The 17,837-nt window shown below is 40.6% G+C and overlaps 1 protein-coding gene across 2 annotated transcripts in view; it reads right to left on the reverse strand.

Moving 5' to 3' along the window:
* The window catches only part of ptpn4a (protein tyrosine phosphatase non-receptor type 4a), an 84,774-nt gene that overhangs the window by 23,518 nt on the left and 43,419 nt on the right, over positions 1 to 17,837 (reverse strand). For both annotated transcript variants that reach the window (XM_022680487.2, XM_022680486.2), the window contains exons 8-13: positions 15,189 to 15,309; positions 13,649 to 13,736; positions 11,081 to 11,169; positions 8,577 to 8,640; positions 2,964 to 3,136; positions 2,417 to 2,485 (exon numbers count right to left, since the gene is read on the reverse strand). In XM_022680487.2, coding sequence (XP_022536208.2) covers positions 2,417 to 2,485; positions 2,964 to 3,136; positions 8,577 to 8,640; positions 11,081 to 11,169; positions 13,649 to 13,736; positions 15,189 to 15,309 — 604 coding nt within the window. The remainder of the gene's footprint in view (positions 1 to 2,416; positions 2,486 to 2,963; positions 3,137 to 8,576; positions 8,641 to 11,080; positions 11,170 to 13,648; positions 13,737 to 15,188; positions 15,310 to 17,837) is intronic.

The following is a 17,837-nucleotide window of genomic DNA, read 5'->3' on the forward strand; positions in this document are numbered from 1 at the left end:
CAACCGATTACCCAACCCACTCATTAGGACTCCCCCTATCACTAGTGATCACTAGTGAACACCAGGAGGGTGATGACCAGCACATGCCTCCGAGGTACTACTTTGAAGAATCTAAAATATAATACCTGTTCTGAACATAAAAAATAAAATAAAATAAAAAATAAAAAAACACTGCAATTAAAGTGTTCCCAATATTTTGAGAGGTTCTGTACTTATCTATTGTCCATTTGTACAAATACTGCCTTTAGTATTTTCAGGATATGTGTACTGCTCAGTATGGTACCTCATGCATTTACATTTCAGCCAGCCTCTATACATATTCTACTTCCATATTTTCCATATTTTATATTTGAACCCTCGCCTTGTTATTTTTTTTTATTATTATTGCTCGATGTTAAGTGTGAACACCATTACAATTTCGAATTTATTTAATTGTACTTAATGACAAAGGTTCTATCTATCTAAGAAACTTGTAAAGGTTTGAAAAACATTTGCAGTTTTGACCGCCCTTTCAACTAAACAGACGACAAACTACTCGTCTTATGTTATGCTCTGTGACATCAGAGGGTCATCTGACTACACTGCCAACACATTTAACAGCACATTAGCAGCAGTTAATGAAATCACATAAGAGCCGTGTGCGATGTGCAGCGATCCTGAGCGGAACGGAAATGGCAGAGGCGGACTCCGGTGGCCCTCGGCTGAGCGGCCGTGACTGCATTCATCTGCTCTTTCTTCAGCGGGGCTTATGACTGCGGCAGCCTACGCACATCAGGATGAATTAAAAGTACCTCCCTTCCATGACCCACCACTGACCTCCCTCACTTCACTCGATCAAGGCCAGCAGAGATCAGTGACTCTGTGTGAGGGCTACACATAGAACTGACCAGATAATCCAATTGACTACAGACAGGATGATTTTGGATGCTGTCAATGGAACGAAAAGTCAATGTCAGAATGGGGGTTTGGATTATTGCAGGTTCATTGATGTTGTGTTTCTGAGCTGGAGAAATGCACTGAAAGTCACAGCGGTAGCACAGGAGAATTTTACTGTAATTCACATGTTTAAAGAATTTTTTTTTTTTTTCTAGGAACCTGTACAGTTTTCTTATGGGAATAGATATCAAATAGACGCTTGCACTGCAGAAATGGTAAGGGTGGGGTTAAGATTTCAGGATGGGGTTAAGATCGAGGAGCAGGGATGTGGGATGAGGTGAAGATTGAGGCCAAGGGGTTTGGGATGAGTTAAAGATCAGGTTGCAGAGGTACAGACAAATTTTAAGGGCACAGGGGTTCAGGACAGGGGCAAGGATAGAGGTGCAGGACTTTGGGATGGGTCAAATATCGAGGAGCAGGGGTTTAGGACTGGACAAAGAGAGGTGCAGGACTTTAGGATGGGTCAAATATCGAGGAGCAGGACTTTGGGATGGTTCAATTATCAAGGAGCAGGGGTTTAGGACTGGAGAAAGAGAGATGCAGGACTTTGGGTGGGTCAAATATCGAGGAGCAGGGGTTTAGGAGTGGACAAAGAGAGGCGCAGGACTTTGGGATGGGTCAAATATTGAGGAGCAGGGATTTAGGACTGGCCAAAGAGAGGTTCAGGACTTTGGGATGGGTCAAAGTTCGAGGCGCAGGACTTTGGGATGGGTCAAATATCGAGGAGCAGGGATTTAGGACTGGCCAAAGAGAGGTGCAGGACTTTGGGATGGGTCAAAGTTCGAGGCGCAGGACTTTGGGATGGGTCAAAGTTAGAGGAGCAGGGATTTAGGACTGGACAAAGAGAGGTGCAGGACTTTGGGATGGGTCAAAGTTAGAGGAGCAGGGGTTTAGGACTGGACAAAGAGAGGTGCAGGACTTTGGGATGGGTCAAAGTTCGAGGAGCAGGGATTTAGGACTGGACAAAGAGAGGTGCAGGACATTGGGATGGGTCAAAGTTCAAGGCGCAGGGGTTTGGGATGGAGTGAAGATCGAGGTGCAGAGGTTTTAAAAAAAATTTAGAGACATGAGTTTTGGATGGGGGGAAGATTTCAGAAGTGCAGGGGCTTGGTACAGAGGCCAAGATCGAGGTGCTGGGGTTGGGAAGGGGTGAAGATCGAAGCAGGGGGTGGAGTCACTGATGGAAAACACAGCTTAAGACATTGATACAGCTTAGTGGTACAGGATGGACCATTAAGAAGTTGCAGGTTTTACATCCGTTTTTTTTTTTTTTTTTTCGTTTAGGTCAGAAGAATTACATAAGCTTTGTAAACATTGTGTTAATGTTTAATTTCTCGCACCGACACTCACTTATTCACTAGCTGGAGTACAAATTTACACACACCTCTCTGTTCTCTCTGTTTATTTATTCATGCTGCAAAATGCTCTGCGGCTGGACACAGCCACTGTCCTACAAGTTAAGGCAGTCATTAAACATTACCTTGCAAACACTCTGTCCTTGATTCCCTTCTCCTTGCCATACTGCACAGACTGTGCTTCTGTCCTTCCGCTGTAAACAGACACAGAGACAGACAAACAGATGTTCAGCCATGTCCTCAGTGTAACGGAGTATCTAATCTCTGTAGCAAACTCAATCATTCAAATCTAATCAAGTGAGAGTAAGTGATTTGAAACCTGTCAGCACTGCTATTGTTTAAGATGCTCACAGATTTAAAAAGTAGAGCAAAAAGTGGACAACTTCTCCCCAAACATTCCACCAAACAAGCTAAAGTGTCCCTAAAAGCATCATCAATATTTCAGCTGCTGAATTTAAGCAAGTGGTGGCTAGTGGCAAGTGGCTAGAGTCTGACTGAGGTCAAGCTTTTCAGGGATAGATGGAACACAAACAGGAGAAAATATGATTCATCTGGGAGTCGCATGCCCAGTCTATTCTAGAACTTCCTACATTAAGAAGAAAATAACAGTAAGAACCTTTCTTTCTCTAGTTACTGCACTTAGCCACAATCTGGCAGCTGTCAGTTTCTCACCAGTAGCGGAACTTGGACCCTAAGCTGAAGTAGTGTGCAAAGAAGTTCTTCTGAGGGGGCACGGGCTGGTCCAGCCGGAAGAAGGTGTGGTGCTCCACACACGTCTTCCACAGGTTCTTGCAGGCTCTGTAGTTCACCATGTTGAAGCCCAGTAACGTCTCTCGAGTCTCGTTCTGGAGAAAATGAGAAGTAGAAAAAAGGACTGGTTATTAATAGGTGAGGTGAGTATAGGAGATGCATAGAAATGAAAATAAAACAAACAATTGGTAGGTGGCCTGGTATTGAATACCGGACACAACTGAATAACTTAAATAGCATAAAAGTACCCAAGCAGTGCAATTTTAACCATGGATTAACCATGGTAGTGTTTTCTTAGATTTACAGTGGTGCTTGAAAGTTTGTGATGCCTTTAGAGTTTTCTATATTTCTGCATAAATATATATATAAAACATAATCAGATTTTCACACAAGCCCTAAACGTAGATAAAGAGAACCCAGTTAAACAGATGAGCAAAAAAATATAATACTTGGTCATTTATTTATTTTAAATTATCCAATATTACATATTTGTGAGTGCCAAAAGTATGTGAACTTCTGAAAAAGAGTTGCTGATGTTTATCAGGCTGGAAATATATATAACACCATTTTTAAAGAGTTTGGACTCCACCAATCCACAGTCAGACAAATTGTGTACACACAGAGGAAATTCAACGCCATTCTTACCCTTGCCAAGAGTAAGGCAATCGTGCCAAGAATAGTCGGTGAGGTCAAGAAGGACCCCAGGGTAACTTCTAAGCAACTGAATGCATCTCTTACGTTGGCTAATGTTAATGTTCATGAATCCACCATCAGAACACCAAACAACAATGGAACATCTATTCTGTCTTTTCACTACTTTGTCTAAATACCAAAAGTGCTTTTTTGCCTATTCCTGGATATTTTAGGATAATTAATTGTTTGCATCTTCTGGTGAAGTCTCTGTACCTTTGCTTTTGACATCTTCTGTGAACAGTAGATTGTGATACCTTCACTCCTGCCCTCTGTAGGATGTTGGTGATGTCACAAACAGTTGTTTTAGAATCTTTAATTGTTTGTCATCAGCTGCTCATCAAATGTTCAACATCTGTTATTTAGCACACAAGTGACGACGTTCCTCTTCTTTAGGACATTGCAAACTGTTGCACTGGCTACCCACACAGAGAGAGCATGGTCAATTGTAATCACTCTCTCAGACTCCGACTGCTGAAGACAAGCAGCATGACCTGGGATTTGAACCGGTCCTTATAGTGGTAGTGCCATGGTTCACAGGACCACTTGGAGCACAGTATCCTGAACTTTTAACCCAACTACAAGTGAAACCTGGTCTGCATAACACAACCACTCAACTCATCCTAATACCGTAAGCTCCTTTGCCTCGTTAGATCTGGAAATGCTGGGAAATTGACTAACTAATAAGGAAATCCCCCTCTGACAGCAGCCTGGTTGCACAGTCAACAAGCGAATCAGTTTAAAACAAAAGCTTCCACTTTTGCAAGACCTATTAACTACAAAGCTGCACTCATTGAGGCTCCACTGGGTGCTGGAAAGAACCACAGGGCAGAAAACCCATTTCTCCACTGTATTTCTTCACTTCTGTAAATCACAAGGCTGCCACCCAGGTCCACACACTTACCGGCTCTGAGGGGGAGCAGAGGATGTGAAAAATAAATAAATATAGAAATAAATTGGACCTACTCAGCCACGTCGAGCCATCTGGCCATGAATTATGGATCATGACACTATTGAATCCGTGCTTTTAGAACAACTGCCTCCGAAAGGGCCCCCGTGCATTATTCACACCGCCCGGGTGCTTTCAGTTCTCTGGGGTGGGTTATGGGAGTGGATGGGGGAGAGGGGAGGAGAGTGTAGGTTGCCGTGGAGATGTGGGGTTGGCATGTGAGTCCCATAGATCACCATGTGAAAGTACATTATCTAATCTTCATAATTAATGAGAAAGAGACCGTTGAATTCTTTGCAAGGATTTGACGACAACAACATGAAGGAAGTTTGGGACGGTATGAGGACAATCACAGGGTGCAAGCCAAAGAGTGATAGTGCAACAGCTGGTGGTGTGGAGAGAGCGAACGAACTCAATCTCTTCTATAACCGGTTTGATTGTTTCATCCTCACCTGCTTCTGTCTGTCCTGCTATCTCAGCAACCGCAGTTGGGGAGGGTTCCTACGCTGTGGAAAACTTCATGCCTAGTCCCTGTTCCCAAGAAACCTCGCCCCAGTGAGCTCAACGACTTCAGGCCGGTAGCTTTGACCTCGCACATTATGAAGACCATGGAACGACTGCTTCTCCCACTCCTCAGACCCCAGGTACAGCATGCACTGGACCCTCTCCAGTTTGCATATCGGGAGAAGATTGGTGTTGAGGATGCAGTCATCTACCTCCTCCACCGAACCTACTCTCATCTTGACAAGGGGAGTAGTGCTGTGAGAATCATGTTTTTTGATTTCTCCAGTGCTTTTAACACCATCCAGCCTCCACTTCTCAGAGACAAGCTGGTGAAGATGAATGTGGATCCTCACCTGGTGTCCTGGATCACAGACTACCTCACCTGCAGACCACAGTACGTGAGGCTCACTGACGGCACATCGGAGACTGTGGTCAGTAGCACTGGAGCACCACAGGGGACTGTGCTCTCCCCCTTCCTCTTCACTCTCTACACATCAGACTTCCAGTACAACTCTGAGATGTGCCACCTGCAGAAATTCTCGGATGACACTGCCATCGTTGGGTGTGTGAAGGGTGGTCAGGAGGAGGAGTACAAGAGACAGGTGGATGACTTTGTTGCTTGGTGCCGACTGAACCAACTGCAGTTGAACATATCCAAGACCAAGGAGATGGTGGTGGACTTCCGTAGGTCTGGACCACCCTTGCAGCCAGTCTCCATCGAGGGGGTTGATGTGGAGACAGTAAAGACCTACAAGTACCTTGGTCTGCAGCTGGACAACAAACTGGATTGGTCAACAAATACAGACACCCTGTACAGGAAGGGACAGAGCCGGCTCTATTTCTTGAGGAGACTGCGGTCCTTTAACATCTGTAAGAAGCTTCTGCAGATGTTCTACCAATCAATCGTGGCCAGCATTCTCTTCTACGCTGTGGTGTGCTGGGGAGGCAACATGAAGAGGAGAGATGCATCACGGCTGGACAAGCTGGTCAGGAGGGCCGGGGCAGTGGTTGGAATGGAGCTGGACTCTCTGGTTACAATAGCTGAGAGAAGGACTTTGGATAAACTGCTTTCTATCATGAACAATGATGGTCACCCACTTCACACCACCATCATGAAGCAGAGGAGTGTGTTCAGTGGCAGACTGCTGTCACAGAGCTGCACAACAGACAGACTCAGAAAATCCTTCATTCCAAGAGCCATCAGACTCTTTAACTCCTCCCATCGGGGACGGGATGCTGCTGACGACTGAGTTTAATCCAGGCACACCACTTGGACATTATTCAACAACTTAATTATTTATATTAACACTTCCCCAACCTCGCTTACATTAAAGTATACCTTACTCATGATTGGGTATTCACATTTTCACATTCTCTTTTTAGAACTGTCTTGTAACGTATGCATACTTATATTATATTATATTTCTATGTCACATCAGTCACTTTCGTAATCGATGTCATTGCACTTTACTCTGTTAATTATTTAATTATTTATGACCATTAGCAACATCTACTGCACTGCTCCGTTTACAGATAGATCCTTACCTTGTATAGTTAGTTTTTTTTATAGCCTTATATATTTTCTATTCTTCTGTGTTTTGATTTGTCTGAGTATGTTTCTTATTGTATTGTGTTGTTGCTGCTGGATGCCTAAATTTCCTTCGGGATAAATAAAGTATCTATCTATCTATCTATCTATCTATCTATCTATCTATCTATCTATCTATCTATCTATCTATCTATCTATCTATCTATCATGTACAACACTTTTTTCAGTTTCATTTGATATTGATGGTTCATAAGCTAGGAGGCTAGGGTATGCTCATTAAAGTAGGGTCAATTTACATCTCAGCGTCAAACCTACAGCTCAGCCTACGCACAGAGGCGGATTTGGAAGTAATGGGGCACCAAGCAATGTTTTTTTTTCTGGGGGCCCTGATCAAATGGATTCTTTTGCAAAGCAAAATGCAATATTAACTCTGACAACCTAGCTGGCTCCGGTACCTTATCCTCATCAGACGTTTCATTTATTGCTGCTGCGAAAAAAATTGGTGAGCTTTGTCAAGCTTTCTGTGCTGGACTTCCATTCCTTAATTTTCTTTCTTTCTTGCTGGGATAAGACTGTTTCATGGTTATGCCGAAGATAACTTAGTCTACCTCGCCTAGCTTAACTTGTGTGTACGGTGTCTCTTCAAACAAAAAATATATAACGCTATTGCTTTTTTTCCAACCTTTTGGCCAGCAGGGGGCCCCCTGGTTCCTGGGGTCCCAAGCAATTGCGTGGTTTGCGTGGTGGTAAAATTCGCCCCTGCCTACGCATCGCTACATGGTAGGTCCGTCAAGCCACGAACATAAAAACGCAAAAGTATAAACATGCACAGCTGAATAGTGTGCATGCTTTATGCACCACAAACAGCTCCAATTTATTATGCCAACTGCACTACAGCAGAATTACATTATCCGATTCATGGTCTGGCCTCGCAATCTTCTGATGTTATCGCCTTCTGACATTATCTTATTCCATCATTATTGTCTTCTATGTCATCATCTTCCCACGCAGTCTTCTTGCGTCTTCAGCATCTTGGATAACCGGCATCTTCCATCGTTGTTGCCATGTTCCCTTAAAATGGCTTCTTTGGTATAGGTCGTCCTTCATAGCAGTCTTCCCTTACAGTCCTCTACAATAGTTGTCGTCTTCCATCATAGTAGTTCTCTTGCATCTTGCATGACCGGCATCTTCCATTATTGTCGCCAAAAATGAAATTTTTTGTAGGCAGTCTTCACTTACAGACCTCTTCCATCATAGTAGTCTTCCATTGTAGTCGTCTCCTGTCATAGCCGTCTTCCATCGTAGCCGTCTTTAGTCTTTGTTGTCTTCAGTCTTTATCGTCTTCTGTCATAATTTTCTTTCATCATAGTCTTCTGTCGTCTCCACCTTCCATTCTCTTCATCGTCTGACCTGACTTCTGTCATAGCAGTCTTTTGTTTTAGTTGTCTTACCATATTGCAGTCTTCTATTGTTAACACCTTCCCTTGTTGCTGCTGTCTTTCCTCACAGGTGGCTTTCATCAGCCTTCTCAATATCTCAATATCAGCACAGTGTAATCTCTATATTATTCAGCCTGATTGTATGACTTGGAATTTTACACAGTTTTAGGATACCTGCACTTGTTCACCAGCTACACTCACTTTAACCCTTGACATTTCCATTACGTATTTGGACAGCAACCCATCTTTACAACATCCACTCACAACCAGATCACCCAAGCAATATTTTAATGCCAGGTGTTTCCAGGGCTTAGGTATACCAATTAGCAGGGGGTAACTGTGTGCACAACATTTGATAAAATCTATTGCTTACAAGGTGGAAATGAAAGAGACAGATAACTCACAGCGTCTTTTCTTAGCTGAATGAAGAACTGTTTGCACTTGAACGAGATTTTCACGATCTTCAGCCTAAGAGAAAGAAAGAGAAAGAGAAAAAAAGAGAGAGAATAAATTATAAGAGTACTGGTGAGGCAGAAAATGCTCAGAATGACCTCAACAAACATACAATTAAAGCTGCTCATAATTTGCGGCTGTCTCCTGACCCATTTACTCCTCTCCCTTTCCCCTACAAAAGCACTTCCCCTATTAAGACCTGACTCACAGTCAGTCTAAATATATCCCACATTATGAGGCCACACACACACACACACACACACACACACTTGCAAAGCAGTGTTAACATCAAAAATGTATACACTATAAAGGCAAAAGTATTGGAACATCTGCTCTGCTTCTTCTAAAATCGAGGGCATTAGGAGTTTATTCAGCTTTTATTGGAGTAACTGGTTCTACTGTCCAGATCAGACTTTCGACTGGATTTAGAGCATTGTTGTAAAGATTCTGCAGGGCTCATACACATTTTACCCAATAAAGTCAAGATTTTTTTCATGACTTTTCCATGCCTTCAAGGCAAATTTTCATGACCATACGTTTTTATTATATTATTATATTATATTAGGTCTAACATAAATCAGATAAAATGTTGACTCACAATCTTTAATAATAAAATGTGTGTCAGATCCTGAGAGCTCCATTGTGTAGGGCTAAATTACTGAATTAACTCTTAGCTGACGTATTTGTTAGAGTAAAATAGATTTTCTCCATCGATAAACCGAAACACAAAGATTTGTAGACCAAATTTCCATGACTTCTCCAAAACTTTCTGGGTATTTTATTTTTCCCAAACTTATTCAGGAATTTGCTATTTTCAATTTCTATGACTTTTCCAGGTTCTGAGTGTTAAGGAGGTCAGCGATGATGTTGGATGATCACCACTCCACCTCATCCCAAAAACAATGAATGGAGCTTGATCATTTCACTGCTTCACAGCTCCAGAGCTCCAGAGCTCAATTCCAAGGAGTCATGCCTGCTAAACTAAGCTCCCCTGCCAGCACAGTAAAGACAAATAAATAAATAAATAAATAAGAAAAACATATAATCCTGTAACCCTGGCCCTTCTGCTCAGCCCCCTGCTTGACTGCCCTCGACTACAGGGGCTGAGTGACAAGATAATCAATAAGCAGAACCAGCTCGAGCGCTCGCAGGAGAAGTTAGCGTGCGTCCCTCTGCGCCGCTAAATTTAGCCTGACTGGAAAGCATCTGCGCGTCTGTTTCTAAAAAAGAAGGCTGTTCTTGGGGTAACGACTCCAGAGCAGCTGCTTCTGAGAACAAGGAGAGTGTGTCATCAGAAAATAGGGTGTGTGCGTGTTTGTGTGTGTGTGTGTGTTAGGGGTCTGGGTGTCATCCCTCCAATTCTGAAAGCTGAAGAGCAGAGGAAGCCCAGCAGGAGGTCAGAGATTTCTGCAGCTACGAGGATAAAGCAGCTTAAATAGAACTGAAGAACTGAAGTACCACACAAAGTATGTTACCAAGGACGTGCTATCAACAACATGTCCGAGACGGCAGAGACGGTGTGGCCGGGGTGGCGACTGGTGAGAGTGGTCCCCCTGCCAAGCTCGCTATAGTGAGGTCATTAAATACTGTGTCACTACACAAACCATGTGCTCACTTTCCTCAACAACTGTTGTTTTCCCAGGAGGCTCGCCTGCAAGGAATCAGTTCTCATGCTGGATAACTAGCGTTTTATAAATTGTTAAAAAAAAAAAAAAATTGTACTGATTAATAATTTCATTGTATTATACACTATTCATGCATATTCACTAGAGTTTAGATTTAAATTTAGGGCAGGTAGGGCCAGGATTTCTGACCACTTTCCTCTGGCCAGCTCGGGTCATGCTCAAGAAAATGGTCTGTGATGTAGGCAACTGTTTTTTTTAATGATATTTTTATTATATATATAAAGCTGTGGCATGATAATTTCAATATAATTTCAAGTAACAAATCAAAACTGTTGACGATCTGTGATTCTTCCTTTTATATCATGTCTGTCTTGCATTCTATTTTATCTTTATTTTTCCCAATTTTTATATTATTTTTATTTACCATTTTGTTACTTTTATTTATTTTACCCTTTATCTTCTATCTAATTTTACATACTATGTTAACCTCCTTTTGATCCTGATGCGGTGAGAGATTTTAAATTTGTTTTGATATAACTGTAATATTTGTAAAATTCAATAAACATATAATTACAAAAAAAAAAAAATTATAATCATGCAGCTCTTTGGCTGGATTTTTTTGGGCCCGATCTAAGTTCTACCGGAACTAACGGTTCCTCAGGTGTAGCGCAATCAGGTGGCATTTACGGCCCACCGGCGCTGCGCTTAGCGGCTAATGCTTATGCTGCTGCACCAAGCCTTAGTGCTGAAGAAACTTCACTGAAAACTCACCCTTAGACAAAATATTGGAAATGTAAGCAACTGAGTGTTGAGATTGTGTCGTTACTTACCATGGAAAGCAGTTGATTCGTACCCTGTTCTTGTAAATGACGATTCCGGCTGACATTACTCCAATTAAAATCTCAGTGTTGCTTTGATCCTGCAGTAATGAGGGAAGAGAAAAAGAAGAGAAAAAAGCAAAAAGAAAAGAGCGACATTGATTAGAAGAAACATAACAGAGCATTCAGACACCAGCCAGAAGGGTGGTCTAAAGCTACAGTAAACTACAGTGAAAGCTACTTTATAATGTGGACACTCCAGCTGAGGAATTGTGCCTTGAGTATGAGATGTTTTAGAGATGATTTTCTTCCGTTCTGAACTTTTTTTTCTTTTTCTACTACATGCATTTTTGCTCCTGTGCCGTGTACTTTGCTTTTACTCCACCGCTGTTAATAAAAATTATCCTTTGAGCGCACCTTCGTGGACAGCTTTTTTTTTTGAAAGAATGCAAGATTTTATACAAATCTGTGTTTGATTAGACTATATATTTTTCTTTAAATATGAAAATGAATGTCAGTTTCAAATAATGTAACCATACATCCCACGTATTGCCCACATACTTCTAGGCTTTCTTAATGCTGGCATGCATGTTGTTATGCAACACATCCAGAATTGGAGTTGCATGGGATCAATGTTTAAGAACTTAAAGTTTTAAATGAGAAATCACTGCATTCCAGCATGAAAAACAATTGATCCTATTTGTGAAACATGGTGGTGGTAGTATCAAGGTTTCATGGGTCTGTTTTTAATGCAACTTGGCCAGGACAAACTGGCATGTTCGCTCAAGTCATAGTTTCAAGAGAATATGGGCCACGCAGCAAGACAATGATTTTAAACACAAACCACTTATTCCACCAAAGCATAGTTTAGAAAAAAAAGTCAAATGTTTTGAAATGGAGCCAAGTCCAAATCCTGATCTTAATCCAATAGAAATGTGTAATTAAAATAGTATTCAGAATGGAAAAAGGTAGGAATACAAATAATAAATGAGACTGGGCATAATAATGGAGGTAAATAACAGTGATGCCTTTTCCATGCAAACCTGCCTCAGACCTGACATCAACGGGGCTCAATTCACAGAATGCTGCTTAAACCTTCCGCTCACAGAAATTATGTATGCGAATGTCCCTGATTCTCTCCTTCCACAGCTCTGTATCCCTGCAGCTGAAATCTCCTGGGTCCACAGAACAGCATATGATAATTGTACAGTAGGGAGAGTCCTCTCCACCCCTGAAACAACGGCCTTTAGATACGAGAGCTCCCAGAGCAGCTAATGCCTCGGCACGAATCCCGGGATAATGGGCACTGGAGAGAGTGCCGGCCAGCTTACGGGATCTAGAAAGCTTTTGATGGCTTCTGTCTGGCCCCCACACACACACATGCACACACACTGTACATTAATAAGGTATGTGTGTCTGTATGGTGTGCTCTATCCTGTCTGCAGCTTTAGGAAAAGCCTGAAAGCTGGGCTTTCTAAGATCACCACTTCGGAGAAAACGTTCTCCTCTTGTGCGAGGCAGGGCAGGTTTAACACTGCGGTGGATTACGAGAGATGCTAAAACCATTAGAAGGTCAAGAGCAGCCCTGGATGCTAATTGGTTCAGAGCAGAGGCCACACACAGACACACATACAGACACACACACACCTGAGCTGTTCCTGCAGCCATTAAAATTACCCAAATGCAGTCAATTTATTTCGGTACCTGAAATTTGCTTACTAAGCTGATAATAGGAGATAATCTATAACTGAAAAATCATACACTACCAGTCAAAAGTTCTGAAACTTATATAGATATATAGATGTATTACACACAGAGCGATGTGTTTTAAGCGTTTATTTCTTTTATTGTTGATTATTATGGCTTACAGCCAATAAAAACCCCAAAAAATCAGTGTCTCAGAAAATTAGAATATTATATAAGACCAATTGGTTCTTTTGGCAGTGTGGACAGTAAGCCAAGTCCTGCTGGAAAATGAAATCTCCATTACTTTAAAAGTTGTCAACAGAGGGAAGCATGAAGTGCTGTAAGATTTTCCAGGAAAACAAAACTGCACTGACTTTAGACTTGATAATAAAACACAGTGGATCAACACCAGCAGATGACATGTGTCTCCAAACCATCACTGATTGGTGGAAACTTCACACTACCCCCCAAACAGCTTGGACTGTGTGTCTCTCCACTCTTCCTCCAGACTCTGATCCCTTGATTTCCAAATGAAATGCAAAATTTAATGATGATCTGTAATGGTTTGGAGAGACATGTCATCTGCTGGTGTTGGTCCACTGTGTAAGTCAGGAAAAGAGAGATTATATTTTCTTTCAATTAAAAATCTTTATTTAAAATACTGACTAAGCTTGAACAACTTAATGCAGAAGGCCCTACGTGCATATCCTTCAGGTTAGTGCAGAAATCTTTAGCTTCCCCAGGACATAGCAGTCGTGGAAGATGATAACTCCAATTCATTGATTTTTAGCTTTTAGCATGCCAACGTACTATACTACACTGTGTTCCATTATACTGTATGGTAAACACATTATTAAAAGCATGGATAAAGCTGGAGGCTGTAGAATTACTCACCCTTGCATAGTGCAGCTCCACTCCGTAGTGCTCCAGAGTGCGCGCTGTGTTCAGGTAGTTGAACTCTGACTCAGCTGGACTCAGGCCACTACAGGAACAAGTGAAGAGAACGTGTCAAAACAAAAAACAGCTAACCGAGAACCTGATAAAACTACAAACCTGCCTGTATGTTTTAAGTTTACACTTTTTAAACAAGGATAGAAATGCCCTGAGCTTTTTCAGAACTTCCCATTTAGAGTGACTACAGCTTTTTCTGGACCTCTGTGGCAGCATTACACTTTTTAAATACACTATGATCTGCTTTATTTCTCAGTCCTGCCCCATGTCTCTCATCTCTCCTGTGCTGGGTGGGTTCAACTGGGTCCCAAACTTTTGATAGGCCACAAATTTTATTTCAATTATAAGAGACCACGTAAAAATTATGAGTTTCTTTGACTTTACCAAATTGAAAACCTCTGGAATACAATCAAGAGGAAGATGGATGATCACAAGCCATCAAACCAAGCTGAACTGCTTAAATTTGCGCACCAGAAGTGCAGGCATGAAGTTATCCAAAAGCAGTGTGTAAGACTGGTGGAGGAGAGCATGCCAAGATGCATGAAAACTGTGATTAAAAACAGGGTTATTCCACCAAATATTAATTTCTGGACTCATAAAACTTATTTAACATTAACTTTGCATTATTTTTCTTTGTATTATTTGAGGTCTGAAAGCTCTGCATCTTTTTTGCTATTTCAGCCATTTCTCATTTTTTGCAAATAAATGCTCTAATTGCTTCTTATTTGGAATTTGGGAAATATGTTGTTTCCGTAGTTTATAGGATAAAACCACAATGTTCATTTTACTCAAACATAAACCTATAAATAGCAAAATCAGAAAAACTGATTCAGAAACTGAAATGGTCTCTTTCTTTTTCATATTTTTTTTTCCAGGGCTGTGTATATATATTGCCTTTAAGCTCTTCAGGTTTGGCTGACCCACATGGCAACAGCTTTAGCTTAGCTGAACACTGGACTAAGCCTGAGTGTCTGCAGTGAAAAGGAGAATTAGAGGTCTGACAGGTGAAGTGCATCAATAAAGTCAATGATAAGAAGAGAAAATAAAAAAGCAGCTTGTCTGGGTCATACAGCACTGCTACTGGACAACTAAAAAAGGGATGTTCTAAAACGGTTCATGTGTGAATGCATGATAACGTTAAAATATCTGTATTAAAAAGTCATTTGGATGAATATGTAACAGCTGAAATGATTCTGCAGCACTCCCATCATTCAAGCACTGTGGGTGACACTTGGGAAGAGGCTTGCTGTGCAGAAAAATACTCTTCCAAAGCTTTTAACCCTTTACTTTGTTTATTTGTCCACAGCCATGCCACTCTCATCATACCCATTAAGTGGGGTTGTTGGTCAACTCTAATGCTGGGGTAGCAAAAGTACTGAGGGTATATCGGTAAACATAGAATGTAATTTTTACAGTTGTTTCGATGTCCAGATTTTACAAAAATAACACCTACCATGGTGCTAACCTTAGCTCAAATACTGACCTGTGTTGCTGGTGATGTTTGGCCACTTCTTTCTCAAAGCCCTGTGGCTGGTTGGGGATGAAGCAGTACCCTGAAAGGTAGCCGGGTGGGTTCTCCGCCTCGCTGTAGTCCCCCAGTTCAGCTAAAGTGCAAAACACAAACATAAATACACACAGCATGGATCAGTAAATAACCTACACACACACACACACACACACACACACACACACACACACACACACACACAGACACACAGACACACAGACACACACATACACATATCCCTTTAAGAAACATGGCATCTGAAACATGAGTACCTGCAGTATAATGTGCAGTGGGTTATTTTTTCTTACCCGGGTTACTGAACACTGAAACCTGAGAGCTGTAAACTGAAGTGTTAACAGTGGGACAGACTTAGCGGTCCATAAAAACACTAAAGCGCAGACCCCCAACAATCAATTCTGACTCTTTAACTGACATGAAACCAAGTACAGGGTCCTTAACCAACTTAAAGAGCTCACATGGAAGTCAATAAGGAACAAAAAGGAGACTAATCTGTAGAAAAGGATGCACTTTAGCTTAGCTCATTTTAAACTACATTGTTTTACAATAACAGCAGCAGTTTTACAATAAATGTTTATTTAAATTTAAAAAATGCGCTAATTTTAGAAAAAATTACTTATATTTTGTTCATGGTAATGCAATAATGATGTTCAATTATATATTATTATAAATGGCATGTGATTAAAAAAACCTTAACGGACAACTTGGATCTGTTCTTTTTTTTTTTTTTTTTTTACTGCATCGCCAAAGTATGGGATCAGATCCATTTTAAACTTTTAGCTTCTAATCCCCATCAGAAAGCCTGTGATTGTTTTAAATTCGTTTTTTTTTTATTAGTTTATCTTTTTCTTATTATTATTTTTTTAATTAATTTCATTTATTTTTTATACATGTATTACTTTTTATTTTTTATTCTAATGTTTTATATTTTGATTCTTATGTTCTTAGTTAATCACTATTCATTTCATAATTTCTTTTATTATAATTTTACTTTACTTTTACTATTATCTTTTTCTATATTTTACATTTTATTAATTCTTAACTTTTTGTGTGTTAATTTGTTTTTTATGGTCTTCTAGAATTTTCTAATTTTTTCACACATATTTTATTCATATATATTATATGTTCATTTAAAATTCGCATTTCTTTTTTATAATTTTTTTACTTTTTTATTCCTTATTTATTATTTTATTCCTTATTACTGTAATTGCTTGGCAACAATGTAAATGAGGGTCACCCTCAATGTATTCCTGAGTGAAAATAAAGGTTGATTGGTTGAACTTGGTATCGGTAAATACTCAAAATCATCCCAAATTACTTTGGGCCAAATTACTTCACATTGGGAAAAAAAAAAATAAAAAATCTAATCCAATTTTTTTCCCCATAATGTACCAAACAATACAATTCACAGAACACTATTCTATGTAATATCCTCTTCTAATACACTTGGCTCTGCCTGAGATATAGCTATAGGTTCGATAAGCATCCTTCTGTGACAGGCTTTGCTGTGAGGGGCTTGGCTACTGCTTGTTTGTGAAGCTGCAAAAGTGAAAGGTTGTGATAATGGGGGGTGGGGGGGGTCAGATCACAGATCTGTGACCCGGTCACATCTGTCACTGTGGTGGGCTCTGTCTGAGAGAGAGAAAGCTGAGAGATGGAGAGGATGATGGGTACTGAAGTCTAACTCACTGGTTCAAATCCCCTCTGACCTACATAGCTGCTAAACTGCGCGGTCAAAGCCCCCCCTTAGAGACTCTGAAGCGCTCAGCAAAGGCCAAGGCAAACACACTCACACACAAATCTGTCAGGAGTCAGTCTTATTGAGGTCAGTCTGGTGATGAGGGGTTGGTGATGGGGGTAGTGTGTAGACACCCTGCAGGGGGGTCCGACACACGCATGTGTGATCTCAGATCTACAATATATGAGAAGCCTTTTATTAGCAGAATATTCCAGAGACTGTTCAGCACAGTGCACCCCGCAGGAGACCACCATCAGACCCTCAGATTATTAATAATACTATAAATAGTATAAATAGTATAAAATAGATTATTTTTGCTTATTTTATTCTATATATTATTTTTATTTTATGTTTTTTTTTTTTATTGTTGCCTCCGTTCATTTATCTCTTGATTAATCATCGAAATACATTGAAAGAGCTGGAATAATCTAATTAATAACAGCAAACTCAAGCTGTATTACCCAAATGCAGTAATAGAGGGAGCTCTGCACACTGCAGTGTGTGCTCACGTGACATAACAAGGCTGGAGGTTGAGTAAAGTAAATTGAGGTACAGGTAGAGGTCCACAGACAGTTTGAGTGCAGCCAAACCAACAAAAGTGTTAAAAAAAACCCAAAATGACTTAAATTTTAATTTTGTGCTCAACATTGATATATGGATACCAAACAACGATATAGCTAGTGCCTGACAGTATGAAAAAAGTATATAACAATAAACAGTATTCCTTAATTTGGTTTGAAGCAATATATCATATTTTCCGCACTATAAGGCGCACTTTAACATTTTCTAAAAATCGTAGTAAAGTAGAGTAGTAAAGCCACGCCGCTGAAGTAGATAGATAGATAGATAGATAGATAGATAGATAGATA

This window comes from Astyanax mexicanus, chromosome 11 (assembly GCF_023375975.1).
Source record: "Astyanax mexicanus isolate ESR-SI-001 chromosome 11, AstMex3_surface, whole genome shotgun sequence".
Lineage (NCBI taxonomy): Eukaryota > Metazoa > Chordata > Actinopteri > Characiformes > Acestrorhamphidae > Astyanax > Astyanax mexicanus.